The 27,872-nt window shown below is 32.2% G+C and overlaps 3 protein-coding genes across 5 annotated transcripts; all 3 read left to right on the top strand.

Moving 5' to 3' along the window:
- The first annotated feature begins 9,572 nt into the window (after positions 1-9,572).
- Positions 9,573-15,562, top strand: LOC125810948 (AUGMIN subunit 6-like). 3 transcript variants are annotated; one of them, XR_007441896.1, is made up of 14 exons: positions 9,583-9,848; positions 9,972-10,028; positions 10,175-10,269; positions 10,874-11,024; positions 11,375-11,500; positions 11,615-11,771; positions 11,927-11,987; positions 12,065-12,347; positions 12,753-12,878; positions 13,171-13,332; positions 13,416-13,662; positions 13,740-14,201; positions 14,878-15,135; positions 15,219-15,236. XR_007441896.1 is itself a non-coding variant. In XM_049490452.1 (14 exons), the coding sequence occupies exons 1-13, from the start codon at positions 9,633-9,635 to the stop codon at positions 14,916-14,918; spliced, it is 2,184 nt and encodes a 727-aa protein (XP_049346409.1). In that variant the 5' UTR covers positions 9,583-9,632; the 3' UTR covers positions 14,919-14,931; positions 15,062-15,143. The 3 variants fall into 3 exon arrangements, 2 of the variants coding, with proteins under 2 accessions (XP_049346408.1, XP_049346409.1); XM_049490452.1 differs by lacking the exon at positions 15,219-15,236 and having other exon boundaries at positions 14,878-14,931; positions 15,062-15,143; XM_049490451.1 differs by having other exon boundaries at positions 9,573-9,848; positions 14,878-15,562.
- Positions 15,563-17,999: 2,437 nt separating this feature from the next.
- Positions 18,000-22,056, top strand: LOC125810746 (serine/threonine protein phosphatase 2A 57 kDa regulatory subunit B' theta isoform-like). The gene is made up of 2 exons (XM_049490228.1): positions 18,000-19,355; positions 21,267-22,056. Exons 1-2 carry the CDS (start codon positions 18,153-18,155, stop codon positions 21,624-21,626), a joined length of 1,563 nt encoding a protein of 520 aa, XP_049346185.1. The 5' UTR covers positions 18,000-18,152; the 3' UTR covers positions 21,627-22,056.
- Positions 22,057-22,984: 928 nt separating this feature from the next.
- Positions 22,985-26,631, top strand: LOC125811074 (probable carboxylesterase 16). Its single transcript, XM_049490567.1, has 2 exons — positions 22,985-24,050; positions 25,811-26,631. Exons 1-2 carry the CDS (start codon positions 23,197-23,199, stop codon positions 26,349-26,351), a joined length of 1,395 nt encoding a protein of 464 aa, XP_049346524.1. The 5' UTR covers positions 22,985-23,196; the 3' UTR covers positions 26,352-26,631.
- The last annotated feature ends 1,241 nt before the right edge of the window (positions 26,632-27,872 follow it).

Raw genomic sequence — 27,872 nt, 5'->3', positions numbered from 1 at the left:
TTCGTGAGGATTTTCGACGACGCTACAATGCATGAGTCGTGTTGTAAATTTACTTTCACTACATATGATAAACCCATAACTCTTCTAAATTAGTACTCCTTTTGTCCCAATTTATGTGACACTTTTCGTTTTTCGAGAGTCAAACAATTTAAGTTTGATCGAGTGTTTGCGCATCGAATCTTCAATTTTTTTGAAATGAAATTTACATATTTGCAAACTACGTAAAAAGTATTATAAGTCACAATAATTGATAATTCAAAATGCTTAAAAGATCTATGAACAATTTAAGGTCAAAGATAAACTTGTTTGAATCTCAAAATCTGAAAAGTGCCACATAAAATGGGACGGAGGGAGTATATATTAGATTAAGTACTAGTTTTAATAGATCAGAATCTTGAACAAGCCAAAAATAAAAAGCACTAGAATGTAACATCAAAATACATAATTGCATGCACTTTTCTCGGTTGAAATTCATTTCAGTTCTGATGATCGATCTGAAAGTATATATATGATAAAGGTGTCAAATTCCATTTCCGCCACATGGTAACTTTAAATTACATCCTTAAAATAAAAATTATTTATTTACACAAAACTGTTTCATTTACGTCACATATGCTTTTAGTAATTCTTTATAAAATGTTTTTTGGTAGATAAATATTATGTTGTTGATGTTGGTTTCCGAAACACAAAAGGATTTTTAGTTCCATACAAAGGACTACGCTATCATTTGCAAGTTTATCGAGGAAGTGAAAGAGAGCCTCAAAATGCCAAAGAACTATTTAATTATAGGCATTCATCTCTGCGCAATGTGATTGAACGGACTTTTGGAGCTTGGAAAAATAGATTTAGAATACTGAAACAAGGCATGAACCATTATGATATTGATACACAAGTGAAAATTGTCATAGCTTGTGCAGTGTTACATAATTATTTGCGAAAATACCAAAGTAGTGATGAAATATTTATGGTCTATGAACATGAAGATATAGTTGCAGAGGATATTGACCAACAAATGGCTCAAAGTAACAATGTTGGTTCGTCTTCTCGGTCACATGATCGAGAAATGCAAGTTCAACGTGTGGAAATTGTTTGTACTATGTGGGAGAATTATATTAAAGACTAGGACACTACAATTTATGTTCAATTTTTTTTATTAAATTAAAGTTAGATAAAACAATTACTTAAGTGGAGAACAAATAACTTTGTAATAATTTATTATGCGATTTTATAATTTTTTATTTAATTGATAAGATTGAATAAAAAATTGGGGCTATTTTAATAGTTTTACAACTTATGAGATTTTTTTGTTTATAAGAAAATATACAACACAAAAATTTCATATAGCATGTCCAAACAAACCTTCAATTTCATCTCATGATTCCATATCATAATACCATATCATGATACCATATCGCATGGCCAAACGGGCCCTAAGAAAAAAAGTAATGATCCACAAATAGTTTATGTGTCATTTTTAGAATTTTTGTCCGTTTAAAAATTTTATACGAAAAAATAAATAAATTTACATATTTAAAATAATAGAAAATTACACGGTTAGAAACTGTGCTAAACAAACATCATTTTAGTATAATATATATTTTATACTAGATATGAGACCCCGTGCCAGCACGGGGCCCAATATATATTACTGTTTCTGTTTTAATTTATATGGTACATATGAAATTTGAAATTAATCAATTTTTTAGTATGTTTTTATATATTTTAAGTTGCTAATTATTTGTATTTAGAGTATGTTTTACGTAAATATATTAGAAATCACAATAATTAACAAGTTAATATAAAAAAAACTTATAAAAAATTCATTGCCTTTTGAAATTTCATTTGTATCACATAAATCAGGACCGAGTAATATATATGAAAATTACATAAAACGTACTATAACTCACAATAATTAGCAACTTAAAATATCTATATATCTATATTTCTCCCAATTTATGCGGTATAGATGAAATTTTGAAAGTTAACAAAAACTTTTTATATATTTTGAAATATTTTAAGCTATTAATTATTATGATTTATAATACTTTTTACATAAAAAAATTATTTATATAAAGTATAAAAGAAAAAATTTAGAAAAAGGAAACATAAATGTCAGCAGGAGTCCAATCTATGTTAATTTTTATGTTTTAATTATTGTAATACCGATTGAATTTGGAGAGCCAACTAAAAATTTTGAAAGGATTTTTTTTATAAATTTTAAGTTGTTAATTATTATAATTTATAATATTTTTATTAATTTTAAACCAATATATGTTTTTCTCTGTCTCAATTACATGAGACATATGGAATTTGGAGAGTCAACTAAAATTTTTAAATATGTTAAGTTGTTAATTATTATATCTTATAGTACTATTACGTGATTTTCAAATAAAATATGTATATTTTAATTTCAATTTATATGTCATTGATATAATTACATATATTAAGTAATGAAGAATTAATGTGTAAATTGTGTGACACCTATGAATTTTGGAGTGTAAATCAAATTAGTTATATGATTTTTTTAAAAAAACGGTTAATTATTACAATTCATAATACTTTTTATATATTTTTTAAATGATATATATATATATATATATATATATATATATATATATATATATATATATCTTTATGATATTGATATTAGTATTATAATAAATTAAATTTTATTATTTTAAATTTATGATCTGAATTGTCAGCCTATGCCACATTATAAAATGTTCCAAAGTAGATATCAGATTTACAAAAATGTTGATGCCAGCTAAAGTAATAAAATAACATCTAAGGGCATGAACCTATATATGTATATATAAAGTTGAATATTGACAATTTGATGTGGCATCTCTCTATGACCAGTATTTGTATTCATATTTTTTTCCTTTTTTTGACATTTTATCTTTGTTTTGTATTTTTTATTTGTACTTAAAAAAAATGTATTTATGTCATACCCGATTAATTATGCCCTTTGTAACATCCATTACACTAATATAAATTTAAGCAAATGAAAATGGAAGATGAAAAGATAAAAACTATTCATTTTTATAACTGTTTATAATTATTTAGCCTATAAAATAAAAACAAAATAGTTGAGCATTTGTAACAAATAAGAACAAATTTCTTCACTTTGGTTCTTCTTCTTCTGACGATAATGATCAATATATGGTATCAACTTTTGTCGCTAAGATGTCCATCAAATTTCTAGGTCATGTGACTTTTTTAACAAAAGAGAAAGAGAGAATATCTCATTATTCTTGTGAAGACATTGATGTAAAGAAAGAGATTATGTAACAAAAAATTCTTTTCAAAATAAAAGACATTTTGAAAAAATGTTTATTCCTCCTACAAGGAGAGAAAATTCATTGTGATTGAGAAATTTATAAGAAGCCTGATTAGTGTTTCAAAGGGTAAGAAAAATTATTTGGAGAAAAAATCATTCTATTTATGGAATTCGTATCAAATTAGGAGGAGAACAAGCAAAAATTTATTTTGTGACTTGAAAAGAGAGAAAATTAGATATTATTTCTTTCAACCTCATTATTCTTTTAATTTCTTTCTTCTTTTATTTTGTCTTATTTTTTGTATCTTTAATTAAAGTTTTTTTTTCTTATTTATCTGTAATTAAAGTTTATATATATTTTCTTAAAAAAGAATTTAAAAAGATGATCATATTTAGTTCCTTTCCTCATCAATGCTATTAATCTCATAATTAGTGTTATTTATATTATTTTCTTAATTACTTTTTTTTCTTTCATTTAATTATTTATTTGAAGAAATTAGTTATTATAACTTTATAAGAATTACACATGTATTTTTACATAATTGATTTGTTATTTTTAAAATTTTTGGATCATTCTTCATCTTAAAGTTTCTATCTATATGTAATAATAAAGCTAAAATAGAAAATGTGGGGTGACACCTTCTTAGCAATAGATACTTATTTATTCTGATAAATGTTTTGTGACATTTTTTGTTATTTTTTCCTTAAAATAATTGTTGCCTCGATTTTTAGTTTTAGTTTTATTTTTGTAGCATTTTCTAATTTTAAAAGACTGAAAAATTTATATTGAAAATTTACAAAATATAAAAAATGATTTATTTAACTCCTATCATCATCAATATTATTATTAATTTGTTTTACTTCTTTTCTTAATCTTCATTTCATCATAAATGTAATTTATATCATTTTCTTAGATATATATATATATTTGTGACATTTCTTAGAAGTTAGGATTACTATTTCTATAATTTTTAAATTTTTTGAATTCTTTTGTCATACTAAATACAACATGTTTTATTATAATTACATTTAATATATTAATCAATATGTTGTACGAATGAAAAGAAAATTATCATTTCACAAAAACAAAGGTTAAAATATAATTTATTATGATTAAGGAAAGATAAAATTATTATTCCAATATCCATAAGCATATATAATACATTAAAAATTAATTGAAAAGCTGTAAATGGAAAAGGAATCACCATTTAAGGAATCATTATTTTTAATTTTTTGGATCATTTGTTCATGTAAAAGTTTCTATCCATACGTAACAATAAAGTTAAAATAGAAAATGTAGTGACACCATTCTTACTAATAGATAGTTACTTATTTTTATATTTTTTTTTTGACAATTTTGGTTATATTTTCTTTAAAATAATTATTGCCTCGATTTTTTTTTTTAAGCTTTATTTTTTATTTTAAAAGATTGGAAATTTTATGTTAAAAATTTTAATAATAGAAAAAATGATTTATTTAACTTTTATCATCATCAATACTACTAATTTTTTTGACGTTTTTTGTTAATCTTCATCTTATCATTAATGTTATTTATATAATTTTGTTTAATCACTTATTTTTTCTTTTTTTACTCTTTTATATATATAAAGTTGGATATGTAAATGATGATGTGACATTTCTTAGAAGTTAAAATTACTATTTATCTAATTTCTCCATTTTTTGAGTTCTTTTGTCATACTAAATACAATATGTTTTATTATAATTACATTCAATATAGTAAACAACATGTTCTAGGAATTAAAACAAAATTATCATTTCAGAAAAATAAATGTTAAATTATAATTTTATTATGATTAAGAAAAAATAAAGATATTATTTCAATATCCCATAACCACATTCAATACATTAGAAATTAATTGTTTGTAATACCATAATAATTAAGGAGAGAGTAAGATATTATTTTAATATCCTAATTCGGAACTTTTAATCTACTACTCAATTAAAAATAGAATGCATTTAATAACATCAAAAAGTTATTAGTTTAATATTTTTTCTCATTGTACTAATTCAATTCAATGAAACTTAATTTTAAAGATAAAATAACAGCTTCATTTTAATTGTTGTCAATATATTTGAAAAAATTATTGTGAAAAGGCTTTTCTTGCACCTTATTTTAATTTTCATATACTATTATTATTTTTTCTGTCATTTTTCAATGAGTTTTATTTCAATTTAAAATTTAATGTTTATTCTTAAAACTCTGACGGTACAAATGAAGGTGGAGTAAAATATAATAAATGATGATTCTTTTACTAAATAAGAAGATATAACGAAATTGAAAGGGTGACGTTTTTTTTTTTTTTTTGTAAATGGATAGGAAATTCTATTAAGGTATCTTTATGTCATTATTCAATATTTTTTTAATATAAATTTCATTTGTTGATGCATTTGTTTAGTACTCCCTCTGTCCCTAATTACTTGTTTACTTTTCCTTTTATAGTTGTCTCTAATTACTTGTCCATTTTGACAAATCAAGAAAGAATATTTTTTTACCTATTATACCCTCAATTAAATGAGAAATTACTTTGAAAATTGCAGAGCTTTTCATCTACTTCATAATTAATAGGGGTAAAATGATAAACTGACTATGTCATTAATTGATTTCTTAATAAATGCGTAAATTTAAAAGTGGAGAAGTAATTAGGGACAGAGAGAGTATTACAGTCTTATTTGACATTATGAGATATTTCTTAGACATTTAAGGAGAATGGTAGACCGAAATATATATTATATATTAAAGGATGAACTTCATGCAATGGAAGAATTTGTTATTAGCAAATATATTTTAACTTATTTGATAAAAAATATATTCTTCCTCATTTAATAGATGTAAAATTTGTGAAGCTTTATTTTTTTTCACAATCTTCATATTATTAAGACAAATAATAATATTACAATTAAACAACAAAGTAAATATAAAATTAAAAAAATTTATTTAATTTAAATGATCGCGCGAAGTGCGGCCAAGTTCTCTAATTTAAAACAAAAAAGTAAAATTTAAATGGGTCTACTATAGAATTCCTAGAAATCCAACTTGAAAAATTATGTTAAAAATGGAAAATAAAAAGTGAAATAAATTTAATTGAGAGTTATCCTTCGTCTGTCCCATTTTATGTGAGACTTTTTATTTTTCGAGAATCAAATAGTTTAAGTTTAACCATAAATTTGCGTATGATATCTTCATTTTTAAAATTTTTTTTGGACAAATTAGATAAATAGTAATGTTAGCTTCTAAGAAATGTGACATCATCATTTACATATCCAACTTTTATATATATAAAAAAAGAGTTAAAAAAGAAAAAATAAGTGATTTAAGAAAATTATATAAATAACATTAATGATGAGATGAAGATTAAGAAAAAATGTCAAATAAATTAGTTGTATCGATGATGATAAAAGTTAAATAAATCATTTTTTCTATTATTTAAATTTTTAACATAAAATTTCCAATGTTTTAAAATTAAAAATAAATGTTAAAAATTTAAAAAAAAAATGGAGGCAATAATTATTTATTAAAGAAAAATATGTGTAGAAAAAGTAGAAGTAGATGAAGCCAAATGAGTAATAATAATAATTCTAATAAGGACTAATGAGTAATAATAATAATTCTAATAAGGACTAATGAGTAATAATAATAATTGCAATGTTAGTTCTTGGTGTTAGTTCTTCTATTAATGTACAATTGTTTTTGCACATTGTACAACTAATTAATGCATTGAAAAGTTAATGTACAAAATTGTATGCATGTTGTACAAGAGTATTAATGCAATGTTGGTCCTTTCCAACTCCCACTTCTAAATAAGAGTAATACTTTGTTAAGTTTTGTACATGTCTTATCAAGCTAATAAGTACTACATTATTTACAAGTTACGCCAGTGATAGTGAACCATGAATTTAATATAACTTTTATTTTTCTATCTTGTTAAATTGTTTGCATGTCCAATCGAATTGGCAGATCTTATACGTGTTATTTAATTGTTCATAATTTTTTTACACTACATATAATATTCATAGTAACTACTTACTTGATTAAGTTATATACATTTTCCAATTAGGCTGAATGGCTATCTAATTAATTTCTCTAAGAAAAAAAGTAATGGTCCACAAATAGTTTATGTGTCATTTTAGATTTTTTCTCCGTTTAAAAAAATTATATAAAAAAGTTTTTTTTTTTTACATATTTAGAATAATAGAAAATTACACTTTCATAAACTACGTTAAACAAACGTCATTTTAGTATAATATACATTTTATATACTTTATTAAGTTTTGCACATGTCTTATCAAGTTAATAAATACTACGTTATTTACAAGTTATGCCAGTGAACCATAAATTTAATATAACTTTTATTTTTCTATCTTGCTAAATTGTTTGCATGTCCAATCGAATTGGCAGATCTTATACATGTTAATATGTTATTCAATTGTTCATAATTTTTTCGCACTAAATATAATATTCATAGTAACTACTTACTTGATTATACTCCATCCGTTCACTTTCAATTATCATGTTGCGCTTTTCAAAAGTCAATTTGACTAATTTTCAAAGTTAAATTAAATCACATTAATTTGATATTTGAACAAAAAAAAAACAAGATATTCAAAAGTTATACGAAAAGTACTATAAAATGCAATATTTTGCATATCAATATAATGAAAAAATACATCATAAAATATTAGTCAAAGTTCTTATAGTTTGACTTTAAAAAATGAAACCATGACAATTAAAAATGAACGAAAATAGAATTATTTATCTAAATGAAAAAAATCTAATTATTCAACTATTTCCATATTGACAAATTAATTAAACATGACAAGTATTACTAACATTTATTAGTTATTACCTTCACAAAAGGTGAGCACAATAAGGCTTTGAAACTTGAAAACACCAATTCACAAAGATATCACAACGAATGGCGAGGATGAAAAAGAAAAGACATTTGGATTTTAAGATTTAAAAATATTATAAATATATTTTTCTTGTTCTTTTGAATATGTGAAATAAAATTTAAAAAATTTTTCAAACTAATTGGAAAAAATTATACCTCGCATTTATTATACATTGCAATATTCTAAGTGCAAAAAAAACATATTGAAAAATTAAAATAAATCAAATTCACCTCTAATGTATGTGAATGGTTTAGTCACACTATTGAAAAAAAAAAAAAAAAAGAGAAATCAATATAGATTTCCTTACCAAATAATTATTTTGCCATGTCATCTTTGGATAGTAATTAAATTTGACTCAAATTAGAATAGCGATAAAAGAACACCCATAAAGTTTTTGCTAAACTAAGCTTTGCTGCTAAGCTTAATTTTTTTTTATGTACGTACTTATTTATTATTATGTCAAATATAAAATAAAAACACATGTATCATTAATACGAAAACAAGTAAATCAATAGTATTTAATTATCATTAAAAGATATGGTGTAGTGAGTCCGTTTCTATACAACAAAAAATTAGATTAATTAAACTTGGAAAAGGGTCAAAAATATCCATCAACTTTCATTTACTAGTTAACATTATTCTTACCGTTCAAATGAAGTTATTTATACCTTCACCATCTACAAACTTGTCACATGTACCTCTCAATTGGATGAAAAATCGCAAATCAACCAAAATAACTCAATTTCAATTAAATTATCCGATTTTTCCTTAAAATCCGAACTCGATCCACTAAACCAAATAAATTCATACCAAACTAAATCCCCAAATTCATCTTTCCATCAAATTGAGGGTAGGGGTAACAAGTTTGTAGATGACAAAGATATAAATACCTTCATTTTAACGATAAGGATAAAATCAACTAATAAATAAAAATTAAGGGATATTTTGAACCATTTTCCTATTAAACTTCAAAACAAATGTTAAATACTGATACAAAATGAAAATAAAAATATTTTTATAGGCAAGACCAAAAATGGGCAAAGCAGAGATGACGAAATCGCATTTGCCGGCAGCAAGCGCAGAATAATTGTTCATGGTTTCAGCGGCGCACGTTAGAGACATCCCTCCCACGAATTTCAAAATTTTCTTCCATCGGCAAAAAACAAACAAACACGAGTACTTCCTTTTTAATCCAACCCGACCCCACCACAAAGAACCAGAAATTTTAAAATGTACCCTCAAATTTTGTATCCAACTCTTACATGTGATCCAACAACCAGGCCCTAATGTTAAATTGACTAATCTATAAGGGCTTCTCGTTTGAAAATTTACTTAGTTATTATACATTCAAATCGGAAATCCAAAAGACAGAGACGAGACGAGACGAGACGAGACGGAGAGTTGAAGCAAAATTGGGTGAGGAAACTAGCGAAAGAGTGGAATGACGATGGACCGGGAGAAGGAGAGAGAAGTTGAGTTGGAAAGTGCAATGTACACCAACTGTTTGTTACTAGGGTTGGATCCATCCATCATCGGAATTGGAGCCGGAAACGGCACACCTCGCGTCGGACTTTTTCGTCATTCGAACCCTAAATTGGGCGAACAGCTTCTCTACTTTATATTATCTTCTCTTAGAGGTCCTACTCAATCCGCTAAGGTAATTGCTACTTTTCGTCCTATCAATATGAATTTCTTAGCTCACCTGTGATTCAGGCTTATACTTTCTACTATGTTTCCATTGGATGTTTTTGTTTGTTTTCTCACTGCAAGATCTTTTCAGGATTTTGATAAGGTCTGGCCAATTTTTGATTCCGCACAATCTCGCGATTTTCGTAAGGTAATTGTATACATGATTTTTCCTAAGCGGATAGGTCTTTTCACTCTGAATAATTGAACTGGATACACACAATGTGTATTGATTCGTCTAGAGTTGGTCTTCTTCTAGTGAAAGCATACTTATTTTTTTATTTTTGGAAATCTTAGGTTGTACAAGGGATTATAAGTGAGCTGGAATCTCAAGGGGCACTGCCTAGAAGTAATTCGAGGGTCTCATCTCTTGCCACATGCTGTGGACCAAGGTTGGCTCATTGATAACAGTTCAATTCATATACCGCTCTGGTTGTGGTTCATTTTAATTATTTGGAGCTATCATTTGATTTTTCTGTATCCTGGTATTATTTCTCTTCTCTCTGTTTTATGTGTTGCAAATGGTAGTCCAGTGCAAGTTGATTCAACTCAGCAAGTAATTTGATCAGTGGTTAGTAATTGCATTATTGAAAATAGTTGTCCTACAGATATCATAGCTTCTGTAAGGGAGTAAATAAAATTTTTGAAGTTCGAATTGCACTAGGGTCATTAGCAAGTTCTTGCACCTGTGTCGCACTGAAATGCCCTCTTTCCAGCCCATCCTAATTAATTGTATTAATAAATGAGTGTTGATGAATTTTCTGGTGCCTTTGTCTTATTATTGAATTTCACAAAACTTTTGGAGCGGGAAATGATTCCTCTTGTGAGTGGTAGAGCTAGATAGTAGATAGTACCTGCTTCGTTTTCCGTTAACATACTCATATAAGTTTGATTCATACCCTTTAAGGTGAAGTTTGCATGCTGATGTGTCAAGAGTAAACATTATAGCCACTATATTACTCAGTATTGATTATATATTTCACATGTTTACTGCAGATTTGTTGAACTTCTATGGCAACTTTCATTGCATGCTTTGAGGGAGGTTCATAGGCGAATGTTTGCTGCTGATGTTGTTTCTAACCCCTTGCCTGCATCATTAACAGATGTAACTTTCTCACATGCAGCCACACTACTTCCTGTAACCAAGGTCTCTTCTGATTCCTTCCATCCACTAGGCTTTTAAACAGACACATTTTGATATCAGGGGTTCTTGTGACCTTGAATCTAACAGCTTTATCACCCGAAGCCAAGGTTTTCAGTTTTCTGCATATTTTAGATGCAAGGCAACATATTATGTGACTCGATTTTCTTTCCTAATGTGGAAGCTATTACTTGTATCACATTGGCAAAGTAGCTTACCAGTAGTCTATGCTTAGGCATTGATTGTTTTCTTTGCTAGTCTCGAAGCTTCAATTCATATGTATTGTAGACACTATCACTATTCACATGAGAATTATTTCTAGTGGATGGATCTAATTGCTGCTTCTATGTGAATAGGCTAGGATTGCTCTTGAAAGAAGGAGGTTTTTGAGTAATGCAGAAACAGCAGTTCGTAGACAGGCCATGTGGTCTAATTTGGCTCATGAATTGACAGCTGAATTTCGAGGCCTTTGTGCTGAAGAGGTGAAAGAAAATCTTGTCACCTTTCTTTGAGGACTTGGAGTTGGATTCTTACCCCCTTATTCGCAGCGGTAAATAATTGTTTCTGAGGATCATCTTTGATCTTCTTTGTCTCAGGCTTATTTGCAGCAAGAACTGGAAAAGCTGCAGGATGTGAGAAACAAAGTAAAGCTGGAAGGTGAACTGTGGGATGAACTTGTATCAAGCTCAAGTCAGAACTCACACATGGTTCAAAGAGCTACCCGTTTGTGGGACTCTTTGCTGTCTCGCAAGAGTGCGTTCAATCAGTATCTCACTTGTCAATTATATCCTAATAATACTATGCTATTAGCGTGCTTTTGCAGAGTGCTTCTCTCACTGATCTTGCAATTAGTGTACTAGAATTTTGTATACCTGGCACTTACTTGTATTATGTATATATGTATACAGATCAACATGAAATTCTCGCCTCTGGCCCGATAGAAGATCTTATTGCTCATCGTGAGCATAGGTATGATCACTTTCCATTTTCTCTTCGGTTTTAAAACCTGCCCTTGCCTTCATACTTATTTTTTAAAAATCATTTAGGTATCGCATCTCTGGTTCAGCTTTGCTCACAGCTATGGATCAAAGCTCTGTAGCTCCACCACCCCATTTGGCTTCTTCACATCAATCTGAAAGATCACAAGCAGATGTGAATAGAGAAAAGCATGCAAAGAGTTCAGATTCTTCTCATATTCAAGTAGACGATAACTCATTTTCTCGAGTTGATGAGAGAATTGCAAGAGGCCATCCTACTGTTGATATAGCAGAAGTTTTGAGGCGTTGGACACATGCCCTACAACGTGTTCATAAGCAATCCCTTCAACTGGTATGATGATTCCTTTGACTCAAGATTCTATAAGTCTTGTCAGAAGTCTTTTTTTTTCTCTCTCCATGAATTTCAAGCTTAAAATATTGCCTGGCAGTTACATAAATGTTTGGAACAGTTCTCTTGTTATGTGGATTCAAGTGGTCCAGGTGAAGCAAAACCTTTTTAGGGTGGGCCTAAATATGATGCAAGGACTTTCTACATCTACGGTTTTGCGATGTCACCGAGCACCATGTCTGCTCCTATTTTGGACTTTACAAGTAGTTAATAGGAGAATGTCAATGTATTAAACAATGGAATACAGGGGTTTTGCATCTGTTTTTACATTTGGAATTTATTTAACAGTTTGAATCTGTCTTTGATTTTAATTTCACACTTTCTTTCTGGTACCACTACTTTTTGCAGGCAAAAGCAAATGATGGAGAGGGTCCAGAGATTTTGAGGAGTTCACATGATGGTGGTACTGGTGGTCATGCAGAGTCCTTGGCTGCAACCCTTGCCGAACATAAGCAGCACCTAGCAAGTATACAGGTCTGATATTCAGTCTAATTTGGTTGCACTTATGAACTATTATACATGGACTCTGGAGAGAGTATTATTATCGATGCATATAATTCAAAGAAAGCAAGGTAGTTGTTAAGCATCCAAGGTGTGGCCTAGTGGTCAATGAAATGGGTTGAGAACCATGAGGTCTCATGTTCAAATCCCAACAAGACAAAAAAATACTGTGTGATTTCTTCCTGGCATTCTCATATAACTAAATATTTGAAAATATTACAATTATACTGTTGAAAGTTTGTGATGTGAATTCATTGATCTCTAGGTGCTCATAAATCAACTGAAGGAAGTTGCTCCATCCATACAGAATTCAATTTTAGAACTTACAGAAGAAGTTAGTAGTATTTCGTCCAATTCTTCTAGAGCAGCCAATTTTCAGGGTAGATCACATTCACCGGTCCAAGCACAGAGCAGTGGGAGAACATTGGTAATGTTTTGTGAAGCATTTTGTGGGACTTCCTTTTACCTTTTTGAAACAATAGAAAAACCTAATCTACATATATTCTACAGGAACACATCGATGATGAGGTAGCTGAGATGAGCTCAAGATTGTCATCCATGCAATTTGAAAAGACATCAGCTAGTCCCACTACTTTGAAGCTCCCACCTTTGTTTAGTGTAACACCAAATTCTTCAGGAAAAGGTGGTGCACAGAAGCGACAGATCTCGGCCCAAACCAGCCAAATTGAAAATATGCCTGAGAGGAAGTCTCTGGATCAGCAATTTTTAAATAATTCCTTTGATAATCCGCCACAAGGTTTTTGTTCTGCCTTCTGAATGCATACATTGATTTCTTAATTGCTAGATGTATAAACTTATTATAAATTTTTGCAGATAATGACACAAGCTTTGTTCAAAATCTGAAGAGATCTGTCAGAGAAGCTGCACTTCGCTCCCAATCTTACCATCAGGGATCATCTCAAGACAGTCGTTCTGATGATAGTTCTGAGCACTACTTTGAGCCTGTCTCAGGGTTAGGGTTTTCTCAGCATGGAGATAGGGCAAACTTGCTGAGAAGAAAAAAATTGTTTGTGTCAGAACCAGATTCTTCATTTTTAGGGACTGGTGCACCAGATAGTCATATGAACATCAAGTCTGATGGAATACCTGACTTATTAAATGATCTGCAGTCTGTGGATGACTATGATGGTTTTCTTTCAACTATGGGTTCAAACTCTTCATTTTCAGATGCACATAGGTCATTTTATGATTTGGAGGAAGCTCAGGATCAAGTATTTTCACCTCCTCTGCTTATGGATGCATCATTGTTAGCAGATTCATATGAGGATTTACTTGGTATGTTTGTTCCAACCTTTTACCTAGTAGATCTATTTGACAATTTTCTTGTAGTTTTGAATTCATTTTTCTACAATTCCCCATGCTGATTCTCTGATGCTTAAACCTTCACGCTATATCCCTAATCCCCGAGTCCCTGAACGGTGGTTCCATGCCGTAACTGATAACATGGGATGATGATGTTTTGAAATAATTTCCTAATCTGGACATTGCGTGGTGTGTAAACTGTAAACATGTTCTTTGTCAAATTCTTTCTGGATAAATAACCCTCTTTGGTCTCTTCCCTTTGAGAGACAGCTTTGTCGAGAATGAGTCACATTTTATTGTTCTCTTCGCAGTGCATATTTATTTAGGCTGTTCTTCTTAGTTCTTATTTGTGTGGAAGTTTTAAATCTTCGTTCTTCTTGGAGATCCATGCTTTGTTCTTTGCTCTTGATCCACAAAGGCAACTTGTTTGTCAAAGTAGAAAAAAATCATTAGCAATACCACATGCATTTTTGACAAGCTTCCGGTTCCTCATTGATACTTACTATTGAAACGGAACCGGTTTGTTTTTGTACCTGTTAGTAAAAGCGACCCATCACCATTTGCTTATGATATCTTCCGTAATGCCTTCTTTATTGCTCTACCAGGCTATCGATAATTTAATGTTCTAATAGAAGTCATACTGTTGCAGCACCATTGTCAGAAACTGAAACTGCTTTGATGGAGCATTGAGATAAAACATTGGGTAATGTTGCTGCTCGGCTTTGAAAAGATTGCTTGGAAGCTTGTACTGCCAGCCTTTTTGTTGTTGGAATACCCTCCTCGTACTAACTTCCGTTTGATTGTGTGATTTCTTGTATTTTTCATGCTTCAAGTGTCTCAGCCTTTATCTTTTGCATTTCATTTGACTGGGAAGAGCAGAGGGAACTGATCATCAGAACATTGCTCAGTAAGCGTGACCATGGCCGAGCCAAAGCCAAGATTTTGATGTGGTTACCCTGGTCCTGTCAACATGAGCTTGTTCTTCTGCAGGAGATCGGCAGGACTGCTTCAGACAGTTGTGGGCTGTATACTGATTGGGTAAAGAAATTTTATCTTGCTCCTGATTGATTTCTTTTTTTGTTTTCTGTGTAACAATTCGATCTAAGGTGGGGGGAGCCTTGGAGTAACATTATAGTTGGTTCCATGCTGGCTGGTTCGAGCCCATTGATGCTTGCATCAGGATAGACCGCATACATTAAATTCCCTTGGATCCCCAAGTCCTGTGTGATCACGGTACACTGTGCTGTCCTTTCTTCTGTAACAATTCAATGGATACGGTTGAAGAAGTAATTTATCTGTTCGTTTTTTCTATAATATGGTATATATCTATTCAATTGTTGTTGTGCTTATTTTACCTGTATCTTTTTTACGAAAAGAATCTCTCATTATTTTATGTTTATTTAACTTAAATATGTTTTTCCATACGAATCTCTCTAAAGAGTGATATGTTATTTATTGTAGAGATATGTTTTGGATATTGACATGTTGATTTTGATAGGTTGGGGCCCGTATAGTCGGTCGGTAATTTTGTGGATAATAGGCGAATGACAGTAATTTCCACCGACTTTCCATGTGTAGATCCCTTTCTCTATCTGGTCATTCCTTGTGATAGGTTCCACTTTCATTTCTTACAGTTTTACATATTACCTACCACAAAGTCAGACTGATATGATGACATTATGGGAAGAAATAGAGTGTCTCCACTTCATAAAATGATTGAAAGCAAGAAACATATACTGATATAGTTGCAAGTAACATTTGGATGTTATGACTGGATAAATTCAGATTTTATCTTTTAACCTTTTATTCAAACCGAAAAAGTATTTATTTTATCATTGGTTTGGGTTATCAAATTAATGGTTTAGGAATGATTTAGAATTTGTACTACACTTTGTATTTTTGGTTTCAATTTTTATACCGGATAAATCAATTAATTGATAACCCGATCAATAACCAATGGATAATTGGTAAGATGAATATATTTTATTAGTTCGGTAGCAATTTAGCACATACAGAAATCGATAACCGACTTAACAGGATTCCGGACAAAAACGATTTTATATATTTTATCACTAATCGTTAGAATTCAAGGCAAATTATAATTGAAATTTTGATGATATTACCAGACTTTTAAGCTAATAAATACGTTTCACATTTTTTGTTTTATTTTTATTTGTAACTTTTAAGTAGGATAAACTCAAAGACTCCATCCATCCAATTTTTTCTTGTGCTTCGAAATCTCATATTTAACCCTGATGACTTACTCGTAGTTGTACCTTTTCAAAGCCTGAGAAGGCGAGATTTGTCAAAATACAAAAATGTCCAAATCTGGAGAAACCCAAAGGTGGGAATAATTACGGCAAGTGGTTTTGAGGTTGAAATCTGTGACTGAAAAAAAAGAATATGACAATAAAATAACTCTTTCCAATTCCAAGTTCTCAAGAATCAATTTAGAACTTTTGCATGTTGGATATTTCATCTTGCAATCTTCTTTTTCTACCTTGATGTAATTATTTTTGTTTTTTATTGTAAAAAAATAATTATATTAACTTTATGAATCTTTTGTTTGATTAAACTTAGGTTTGTCATAATTATATTTTTATACTAAAAATATATCTAAAGCATTTTAATTCTTTTTAATTTTATATTTAAACTTATAATATATCACTCCGATAGAAAAATGAATAATTAATAGTTAAATTAATATTTTGATAGAGAAATCTTTGTAGTTTAGTTGATTGTCATTTTGTTGGTGAGAGTTTCAATATGAACTCAAAAAATTCATATTATTTAGATGTGATTTTCGCCTTGCTCTACTTATTATGATCATACGATCTAATTATTATAATCTATGAAGAAAGAAAAGAAGGTAATTATTATGATTATATAAATCTAAGAAGAAAGAAAACAAGGTAAAGGAAGGAAAATTAGAGAGAAAATGGGAAGGAAAAAAGAAGAAGAATAATTGTAGCTAACCAAACACATCCTGAGCATCAAAAACAACAACCAGAGATTGGTTTTGTCTAATCCATCACACCCTTTTTCCTATCTTTCCTCAGTTGGGGATGTTTTCAGATTTCGATCACTGAACCCCAACTCTCTAAAGTTTCAATCTTTTCATCACTCAAAATTATACTATTAATGTAAGCATTAACAACTCGTTTTATATCTGAGTGCTGTTTTTTTTTTCTTTAATCTTTATTGACTCACTTTTTTCTGATTCTTGGAAGGGATGTTATCTGGGTTCCGTACATTATTTGCCCAGATCTTAATATTCTTTGACCTAGCTTAACAGCCCCGAGTCTTTGTGGACCTCAGCAAAAAAACAAGAACAAAGGTTTACTGCACCTCCCCCATTCTTTTTCTGGTTGACAGCAAGCATGGATAGGTAAGATTTTTCAGTTTCTGATTCAGATTATTTGATGCTTGTTTGTTTATTAAAATAATTTTCTGCATCTGGGTTTTGCCTTTTGCACTATTTAATTCACCAAGAATACACCTTTTTTTTATTGTTAAGTGGAAGTGCACACAGAACTCTCTTAGTATGGAGTTGTTTATAATACAAATTACTTACTTTATCAAGTGAAAAAAAGAAAAGGGATTAGGTCACAAGTATTGATCTTTTTAGCTCTTTTCTCCATAATGAAAAAGAAGTTTGAACTTTTCTAGATTTCTTCATTTTACTTGCTTTTTTGTTATTGTTTTTCAGATGAAAAGGAGTTTTACTCGTCTAGACAGGTAGTCTGTGGTTTTATTTGTGTATTGGTTTAGGGGGTGTCAGATAAGGATTTGGGGTGGATGAGATCTGCACTGGTTTGCTAACTATTGATTATGCTGCTTAGACCTTTCAGATTGATGAAAGTTCTGTTTTGAGAGTGTTTCAATCAGTAAAACATTACGACCAGAAGATCATATTTTCAAGTGATGATCAAACAAATACTCAATAGGCTCCCTAGAAAGCCTTCCAAGTCAGCAGAAAATCGTGATGGAGGAAGCTCTGCATCACAGTCAAATGCTTCAACTAGTTCTAGAAGCAGTGATTTGTCTACTGTGCAGTCAGGAAATTCAAGTGCCACTACTGTTTCAGGAGTCACTTCTTCGACTCTGGGACCGAATCATGGAAATAGGCTACCGCAGGCGGCAAATGCTAAGGTGAATGGAAGTGCAGTGTGTGAGACCTTGCCTAGTTTTAAAGATGTACCAACTGCTGAGAAGCAAACATTGTTCATAAAAAAACTGAACTTGTGCTGTGTATTATTTGACTTTACTGACCCAACAAAACACTTGAAAGAAAAAGACATCAAGCGGCAGACATTAGTGGAGCTTGTTGATTATCTTAGTTCTGTGAATGTAAAATTCACAGAAACTGTCATTCAAGAAATAGTTAAAATGGTATCTTCAAATCTGTTCAGGCCTCTTACTTCTCAACCTCGTGAAAACAAAGTATTGGAAGCTTTTGACTTAGAAGATGACGAACCCTTGATGGATCCTGCATGGCCACATCTGCAAATTGTGTATGAGTTCTTTCTCAGATTTGTGGCATCGCCGGAGACAGATGCAAAATTGTCTAAGCGATACGTTGATCACTCTTTTGTTCTAAGGTTATTAGATCTCTTTGATTCAGAAGATCCAAGAGAAAGGGAGTTCTTGAAGACGGTTCTGCACCGCATATATGGAAAATTCATGGTGCACCGCCCTTTTATTAGGAAATCAATCAACAATATATTTTACCGGTTTATCTTTGAAACTGAGAAGCATAATGGAATAGCAGAACTTTTAGAAATTTTGGGCAGTATAATCAATGGATTTGCACTTCCACTGAAGGAAGAGCACAAATTGTTCCTTGTTCGAGCTCTTATTCCACTTCATAAACCAAAGTGCGTACACATGTATCATCAGCAGTTATCTTACTGCATAACACAATTTGTGGAGAAGGACTGCAAGCTCGCTGATACTGTCATAAGAGGTTTGTTGAAATATTGGCCTATTACAAACAGTTCCAAGGAAGTAGTGTTCTTAGGTGAGCTGGAGGAGGTTCTAGAAGCAACTCAGCCTCCAGAATTCCAGCGTTGTATGGTGCCTTTGTTTCATCAGATCAGTCGTTGTTTGAGCAGCTCGCACTTTCAGGTGAGTAGTTCTAGTTATTTGGTATTTTATTTCTTTTCCTTTGCTGTTTGCGTTGCTAATCATCTATGATCAGGTTAAGGTCGAAACAGGAATATGGTGTAAAGTCCATTTGCTGTTTCTTTCATTTTTGTTCTTTTGGGTCAAAGCAATAAGTTAATTGATATTAGCTGGAAAACTTGGATATATAAAGTGGCATACAAAAGAGTAGGGGACCCATTGAAAAACGTGGTTCTCTAAGAATTGCATCCAATCATCTACACTTCGAGGGACACGATAAGTGCACCAAAAAATCACCAAGAACAAAAGCCAAGTCCTTAACTTCGCAAATTCATTTTAAATACCTTCAAATGTTCATTTCCATTCTTCTTTCTCCAAAGTATTATTGCAAGGTCCAAAGTAGCTGCATCCCATGCTCAGCATCTTCTTCTCTTTCTTCTGAAGTCCATTATGCACTTCGCCATTAACTATAATCAGCGTTGATGGCTATATACCAAGCTGATGCGCATGGCAGTGCACTAGTGAGTGATCTACATCCTTGCTTGACCATGCGCACAAAGTACCAGTTTACATACTACAACTTCCCTTTTCTCGGTTTTTTCAGCCATTACCTTACTTCTAACCAAGTGAACTGAGTATCTTTCTGCAAGCTGAGAATCTAAAATGACAGGTGTAAACCTCCTGCATCGTCTCTTTTTAAGTAACCTGCAGTAGTAGGACTTCTTACAGAACACTTCATTCCCTCTTCACTTCCATTTCCACGTGGCCTGTTCCTACCGTTTCATGTTTTTGCTTTTGTAGTATGCCATTATGTTTTGGAATATCCTATCTCCACAGCTTGTAGAATTATTCTGAGCCTCTTATGCTAATAAGCTCTGCTCTCGTGTCCTGTAGACATGATGAATCGTCATATCCTTCTAACTCAATGTGTTGTACATGATCTGAAAGGCGATGCTCAAAGTATCATTGCATACTACTTGCGCCTCTAAAAACTGATCCTATTTTCGTTCCCAACAGTAAAAATGATGTTGTCGGTAAAATCTTCTCTCCCTTTATGTTGTTCCACATTCATAGGCCCTTTATGTGTGCCACTCTTGAATGCAATCACTCTCCTACAAAACCTGTACCTCACTGTCTAACCTCCAAGGCCGCCTTATTGGAGATGTGACCACCTCCCAGTTCATTATATGAAATTTTATTCCATTGTCTGTATAACATTTGCCTTTTCAACCTTTTGGTGACACTAGCCGGCACATGCATGCAAGACATATTGTATGTATGGATGCTTGACAGAGTGTTGTTCATCAATACCTCCTTGAATCAAAAGCAATGATATTGTTATCTTCCATCATTGAACCTCGACGTCATTTTCTTCCTTCCCATTTTAGGGTCAAAGAAAAATCACTATTACCCATTTTGGCTGTTCCTACCATTGTTTACCGGGAAAAAGGACAAATATACCCCCGAACTATCGTAAATGGTATGCAGATACCCTTCATCATACTTTTGGGACATTGGTGCCCCTGCGTCCAAAAACTAGAGCATATATGCCCTTCATTCTAACGATAGTTGCTTTTCAGAAGTTCACTTCTATTTGTGTGGGTCAACAAGCAGGCTAAATTTGCTGCATCTTGATGGCTTTTCCTCCAGCTGGATATAATGTGCTAGTTTGCTGTTTTTCAGTTGTGCCTGATGAAACAACTTGGTATAAATAACTGTACAACTTGTGATGGCACATATTGGCTAAGTTGTCATGGCTGTGAATCAAATAGAAAACAATGAATCAACTGAAAAAATAGCGTGCTTGTTTAATGGAATGATATTGATTGGATCAATTCGGTGATGTAACATCCGCCAATGCCTTTTTTTTTTTTTTCCCCTTTTCTCTAACTCTTTTTAACTTTGCATCTTCAGGTGGCTGAGAGGGCCTTGTTCCTATGGAACAATAATCATGTTGAGAACCTAATCAAGCAAAATCGTAAAGTTATACTGCCGATAATCTTCCCTGCCTTGGAGAAGAATGCTAGAGGCCACTGGAATCAGGCGGTGCAAAACTTGACATTAAATGTCCGCAAGATCTTCTCTGATATCGATTCTGAACTCTTTGAAGAGTGTTTGCAGAAATTCGAAGAAGACAAGGCCCAAGCAGAGGAGGTAAAGAGGAAACGTGAAATTACTTGGAAACGGTTAGAGGAGCTTGCTGGAATGAAAGCTGCAAGCAATGAGGCAGTGCTAGTTTCTCATAAGACAACGCCTCATTCACCATCTGGCTAGAGACTGAACCTTTGTTACTGTTGCTTTTCCCTTGATCAGCTGACCAGTACTCTAATTGAGGAAGGAAACTGTGAAAAGGAGGTCACATCTCCTCATTTGTTCATACACCACGACATCCTGAAATTTTTGATTTCCCAGGTCTCACTTTATGGTAACACAAATCGAGTTGGATACCAACTCTGTGCTAATATAGATGCAAGGACTGTTCATACGGAATTGCGTAACTGGAGAACCTCAAGATTTATAGTCTGCAGTCCATGCGTGGCTCGTATGATGAGATTATAAAAGCATCATTCTTCAGGTATACGTCTAAAGTTCCTTTTAGGGTGCTGCGCTTGAATCTGTGTATCGTCAATATATATGCTTTGACATTGCAGCTTGGCATGAAAGTATCTCTGTAGATAATCTTGAGAATGTTCAAATTAAGTTGCAATGTTTTAAGTAGTAGTAGTAATTCTTTTGAATTCACACACTGCTTGCAATGAGTATTTTAGAACTTCCCTTTCCATGTGACTGCGTATGATCAATGTAAGAATGATATCTGATGGCTGCTCTGAAAGATTATAACTTTCAAATTCATCTATGCTTCAGTCGCCAAACCCACAAAACTTGCAAGACATAAAGTGCCAAGGAGATTGATGGACATGCAATCTCGTATTGGCTCACAATGTTCACCGTTTTTCAGTTGGTTGTACCATCATCATATAAATGCAGTATTTTCGAACAATGGGTTCAAGATATGTAAAAGTAAATAAGTCCAATGTGGTTTAACATATATTTATACATACACAATCAAAATAATTCAAATCACATGTAATTTTTCGTTGAAAGAGATTTAAATGAATCTTTCAATCCTATTATAGCAAACATACACGCAACACTAACTAGAAATGAAAAGTTATTTAGAGGCTACTTATATACCTTCTCACTACAAAATATTATTGAACTTGTTAATATTCGAATTTAATAAATATTGTGGAATGAATATAAAGAGACTATACTACTTTTACCTGATTAATAAAAAAATAATATGCAAAAATTTACCCAGCATTCAATATTTATACTAAATCCTTAATCAAGTAAAAAATTTAGGATAGAAAGTGAATTTTTATAGTAGTAAGAATGTAAATTAGATTTGCAATAATTTTAATCCGAGTATTAATTACTACTGAGACAAATCTACGGCAGACGCCACAATTAATTAGTCCCAATTTTCTAGAAATGCTGTTTCCCCACTTACCTAAATCCTCCAGAAATTTTTGGTGTTTCGGATTCGCTATATAATTTTACTGCTACTCCTACTCCTGCTATCAATTCATCTCCTTCCTCCCTATTCCTCAAATCTCCATCCATCCATCCATCCATCCCCAAAAACCCTAAAACTAAAATTAATTCAATTCATATCGCTAATGTTCAGATCAATTTACTCAACGAATTGTTAGATTATTAATCGCCTCAACAAGAGGGTCTCTGGGGTTGGGGGAAGGAGACATCAACTTTTACAGGGGGTCGGGGAGAGTGATAGCCAGAGCGGTGGAGCTAGAGGGAAGAGGAGAGGGAGTTGAGGGAAATGCCAAGCGTGGCCGTGAAATTATACAGTGTTTTCTTCAAGTTTATGTTAAAGCATCGGTTGCAGAACCGAACCCAAATCCCCGCTGATGACGCCAATGCCGCAACTTCTTTCGGCGTTACGTCACGTCCTGATGAGGAATCTACTGCAGCTTCAAATCCTCTTTTCACCGACGGCGTTGCCACCAAGGATATACATATAGATCCCACCACCTCTGTTTCTATCAGAATCTTTCTTCCAGAGACCTCCCTTGGCTCTCCTGATTCTGATTTAAGGGCACAACCTAAATCTAGGGCTAAAGCTTCAAGACCCGATTCTCTCACAGGATCCGATCTACGTAGAAGCAGCTATGGTGCTGCTACAACTGATAATGTCACCGACTATCATAATAGAAATAGTTTCAATCATAGGAGAAATAGCTACGGAGGCAATGTGGATGATCTCGCTTTGAAATCTGAAAATGGGGTTTATAGAGGATATGCTCCCGCCGGTAAAAATTGCAGGAAGTTGCCGGTGATGTTACAATTCCATGGTGGGGGATTTGTGAGTGGGAGCAATGATTCGGTTTCAAATGATTTTTTCTGTAGAAGAATTGCAAAGCTTTGTGATGTCATTGTTTTGGCAGTTGGATACAGGTTATCACCTGAGAATAGATACCCAGCTGCATTTGAGGATGGGTTGAAAGCTCTGCATTGGCTGGCGAAGCAGGCCAATTTGGCTGAATGCAGCAAGTCATTGGGCAACAGACGTGGAGGAGCAGATGTGAAAAAATCTGATTCTCACGGACACATAGCGGATGCCTTTGGAGCATCAATGGCGGAGCCTTGGTTGGCTGCTCATGGAGATCCGTCGAGGTTAGTTTGGCCCTATTGTCTTATTCCATACTTGTTGCCTTTGTTTTAGTTTTTGACGTGGAAGCATTAGATGTGATCTTTTAATCTGTTTCAGTAATTGGTTCAATGAGTAATTTTGTTTGAGATTTGATCAGAAATGTGGTCACATGTATGCTGTGAAGAATGAAAAGGTAATATATCATTATCTAATTTTGAATAATGGGGTGGAATCCATATTATTAGGTTGGACATTGCAAAACTAACCATATAAAGTAGGTGCAGTGACTAGGAAGGGCCAAGCAATATTTGAGACATAAATGCTTACTTTTGGGCCTCATGACTAGTGGAATCTTTACGTACCAATTTTCTAGCTTTTTCGTATGATATCATGTGGTTACGAGTTGAATTCCATATAGAAGCAAGTGCATTTTGTCTTGTAAATGGGTCATGTTCCTGTAGTCTTTTGAGCAATATTAGGATTTATAATGTTAAATAGCTACTATATCCATTTTTGGAAGGGAAAACGTTTTACTAGTAGTTTTTCCGTATGCTGATTTTCCTGTAATCCACTGATTTTGGTAGGTATGACTGGCAAATTCAATTTCTGAATAGAAGTGTTCCTTTTCTTCTTTTTCCTTTTTGGGTGAAACTGTAAGTGTTTTTGATGCAGGTTTTGGTTGTCTTTCAGTACTTGTTTTGAATGATTTTTTGGATTTTTATCAGTTTGTTTCTCATAAAGATGATTTTTGAAATTGTTGCATGGTTTGATTCTATTGCATGTTATTTCTAAATCTATAACATTGATAAAGTAAGCTTATTATGGTCTTATTCTTTTGTCATAAATGGCCATTTTTTCTCTTGGCCGTCCTAAAATTGTAAGTTTACATTGGATTATGTTTATACTGTATATTATATTCTATTTAAGATTTAATGCAATGAGTGGGAGTAACCCAAGTATAAACTCATCTAGAAGCCTTATACAATCCATGTGGGACAATTATACAACTAAACACCTCCTCTCATGTATATTTGTTGGTTCAAACATGGACTTGAAAGTAAAGTTACTGATCTGTGAAATGTAACTATTAAAAAAATTACTCCCTTCGTTTCAATTTGTTTGGCCTACTTTCCTTTTTAGTCCATTTAAAAAGAATGACTCTTCTTTTTTTTAGCAACTCTTTAGTTTCAATTTTCCCCTCATGACATGTTTAAGACACATGATTAAAGGACATTGTGGTACATTTGACATATCTTTAATTTAAGACCACAAGATTCAAAAGTCTTCTCTACTTTCTTAAACTCCATGTCAAGTCAAAATAGGACAAAGAAATTGAAACAGAGGGAGTACTAATTGGAGGAATGGCCTTTACCAAATATTGGCTCTACTATTATGTAAAAGGAATTTGAGTAGCCAACCCAGAACCCCAAGGCAATGGGTGGAGTAGTTCAAGACCTTTATAAGCTGCTTTGAAAGCCCTTAAACAACCCATGCAGGACAATAGTATACAACACTTTCAAATTAACTTCTTCACTTTCTTACATTTGAAAATAAAGAGCTTCAGTCCAGCTTTCCTGCAAGATGAGTTGCCTCCATGAGTATACCATGAATCTTACGTGTGATCTAAACCACAACATTTTGTTTGAAAGTTCTGCATTCCTATTACGGTAATGAGATGATGGAAAGATGTCCCCAACTTGGCATGCTTCTTTACAATTTTTTCAATATAGTATGCATATCATTTTCTTCTTAAACACACAAGCAAATCGGGTTATTTTTATAGGTGTGTTCTCCTTGGAGTGAGTTGTGGGGGAAACATAGCTGATTATGTGGCCCGGAAGGCAGTAGAAGCAGGCAACCTTTTGGACCCAGTCAAGGTGGTGGCACAGGTCTTGATGTATCCATTTTTCATTGGCAATGTTCCAACTCATTCTGAGATAAAGTTAGCTAATTCCTATTTCTATGACAAGACGATGTGCGTACTTGCCTGGAAATTATTTTTACCTGAAGGAGAGTTTGACTTGGATCACCCTGCTGCCAACCCACTCGTCGCTGGTAGAGGAGGACCTCCATTAAAACGAATGCCCCCAACATTGACAATTATAGCAGAGCATGACTGGATGAAAGATCGGGCTATTGCTTATTCAGAGGAACTCCGGAAAGTAAATGTTGATGCTCCTGTACTTGAATATAAGGATGCTGTTCACGAGTTTGCAACTCTTGACATGCTTCTCAAGACCCCTCAGGCTCAGGCTTGTGCTGAGGATATTGCCATCTGGGTAAAGAAGCACATTTCACTCCGAGGTCATGAGTTTTCATATTGATTTGGATAGTAGACAGTCTTGTATAGCAGCATCTCTGTGACAAATGCTACTCGCGATTTAAGGTTTACCATATATGCCTTATCAGTTTCATCACACATTCTTTTTTCCCTTGGGATGTTTCTTTTGTAATATAGATGTGATTGCCAGAAAAATAGGGTTTAGCTGAGTTTTGACTTTTGAGCCACAAATCCCTTCAATTTGAGTTACGTGCTATCCTTGTAAACATTTTCCCTGTATCAAGAGATTTCTTTCATTAGCAGATAATGGAAGAGATGTATTCTGCTTAGTGTTTCGCTATTTCTGGATTTCAGCAGTAGGTGGCTTTAAGGTATTTTTTACAGTAGTTGTATTTAAAAGTTCTTCATTAGTCTCTATTATCGTGGAGATAGTTCTGAAGGGCAAGAGTTCAATATTTCCTAATTCTTAAAGATTGGTATTCAAACACATTTTGCGTTGTCTTTGACTTTGACAGTTGAGAAATCGTGTGTCCAAGAATTGGTTTCTGTTGGAGTGAACAAAGGGGATCGATGTTTCCAATGTTGTCTTTGTCAAATTGCCACATGCGTAACACCTGATTTTGATCAACATTCAAAGCTATTACGTAACAAAAACGAAAAACATGAATGTTTGCATTCATTGGGAATAACGCTGCACTAAACTGCATGTTAAATTAGGTTTTGGGCCTAACTCACACCCCAAAAGCTAGCTCAAAGGGAGGAGGATTGTCCAAGCCTTATAAGGAGTTCACCCATCTCATTAACCACCGATGTGGGACTTTTGTCATTCTTTAACACCCACCTCACGCTCAGTGCTTAGTTCTTCTTAAAAAAAAGTACTCACCAATTTGGTATGAGGAAATGATTCTTTCGTCTATTTTTACTTGTTCAGTTTGAAAAAAATAAGGTAATTTATTACAGTATTTTGTATCTATTTTATTTATTTTTGCTATTAAAAAATATGTCAACTCAAACATAAACAAATAAAGATGGACAAAGAAAGTAACAACAAATGGACACAAAACTTTATTCGTTAAACTTCCTTTTAACTTAGAAATGTGACTTACCTGATTTATTTTAGCTGCAAAATAATAATAATCAAGTTCTATTCAATACTTAAGTAAAGAAACAAACTAAGTAACAATCATAGGTTTCAAATATTTTTATTTTAATTGAACTTTATGAAGTTACGTGAATTATATTTTTTATAAAATTTGTTTTGAAATAATACTCATATTTCAATGTATTTAAATATAACTAAGTTTAAAAGTGAAAAGTGAATTGGAGAAAATGTCAATAAACTGATTTTCAGATTTAAAATACAACTTAATTTAGATTTAAAATTTTCACAATAAAATAAATAATTATTTTTATGGCTAAACGAGTTGCTAAGAATTTAAGATGGATAAAGTAATTAAGAGGATGCAAAATGACGAAAATGGTAAAACGTCAGAAACTAATTATTTGAAATACTATTACTAATAATAATAGTTATATATACAGACTGTTTCACAAATGCGTAAAT

The sequence above is a fragment of the Solanum verrucosum genome, unplaced genomic scaffold (assembly GCF_900185275.1).
Source record: "Solanum verrucosum unplaced genomic scaffold, falcon-dt-bn FXZP01000032.1, whole genome shotgun sequence".
Taxonomy (NCBI): domain Eukaryota; kingdom Viridiplantae; phylum Streptophyta; class Magnoliopsida; order Solanales; family Solanaceae; genus Solanum; species Solanum verrucosum.
Note: the sequence above shows the minus strand (reverse complement) of the source record. Positions and strands in the feature narration are given on the sequence as shown.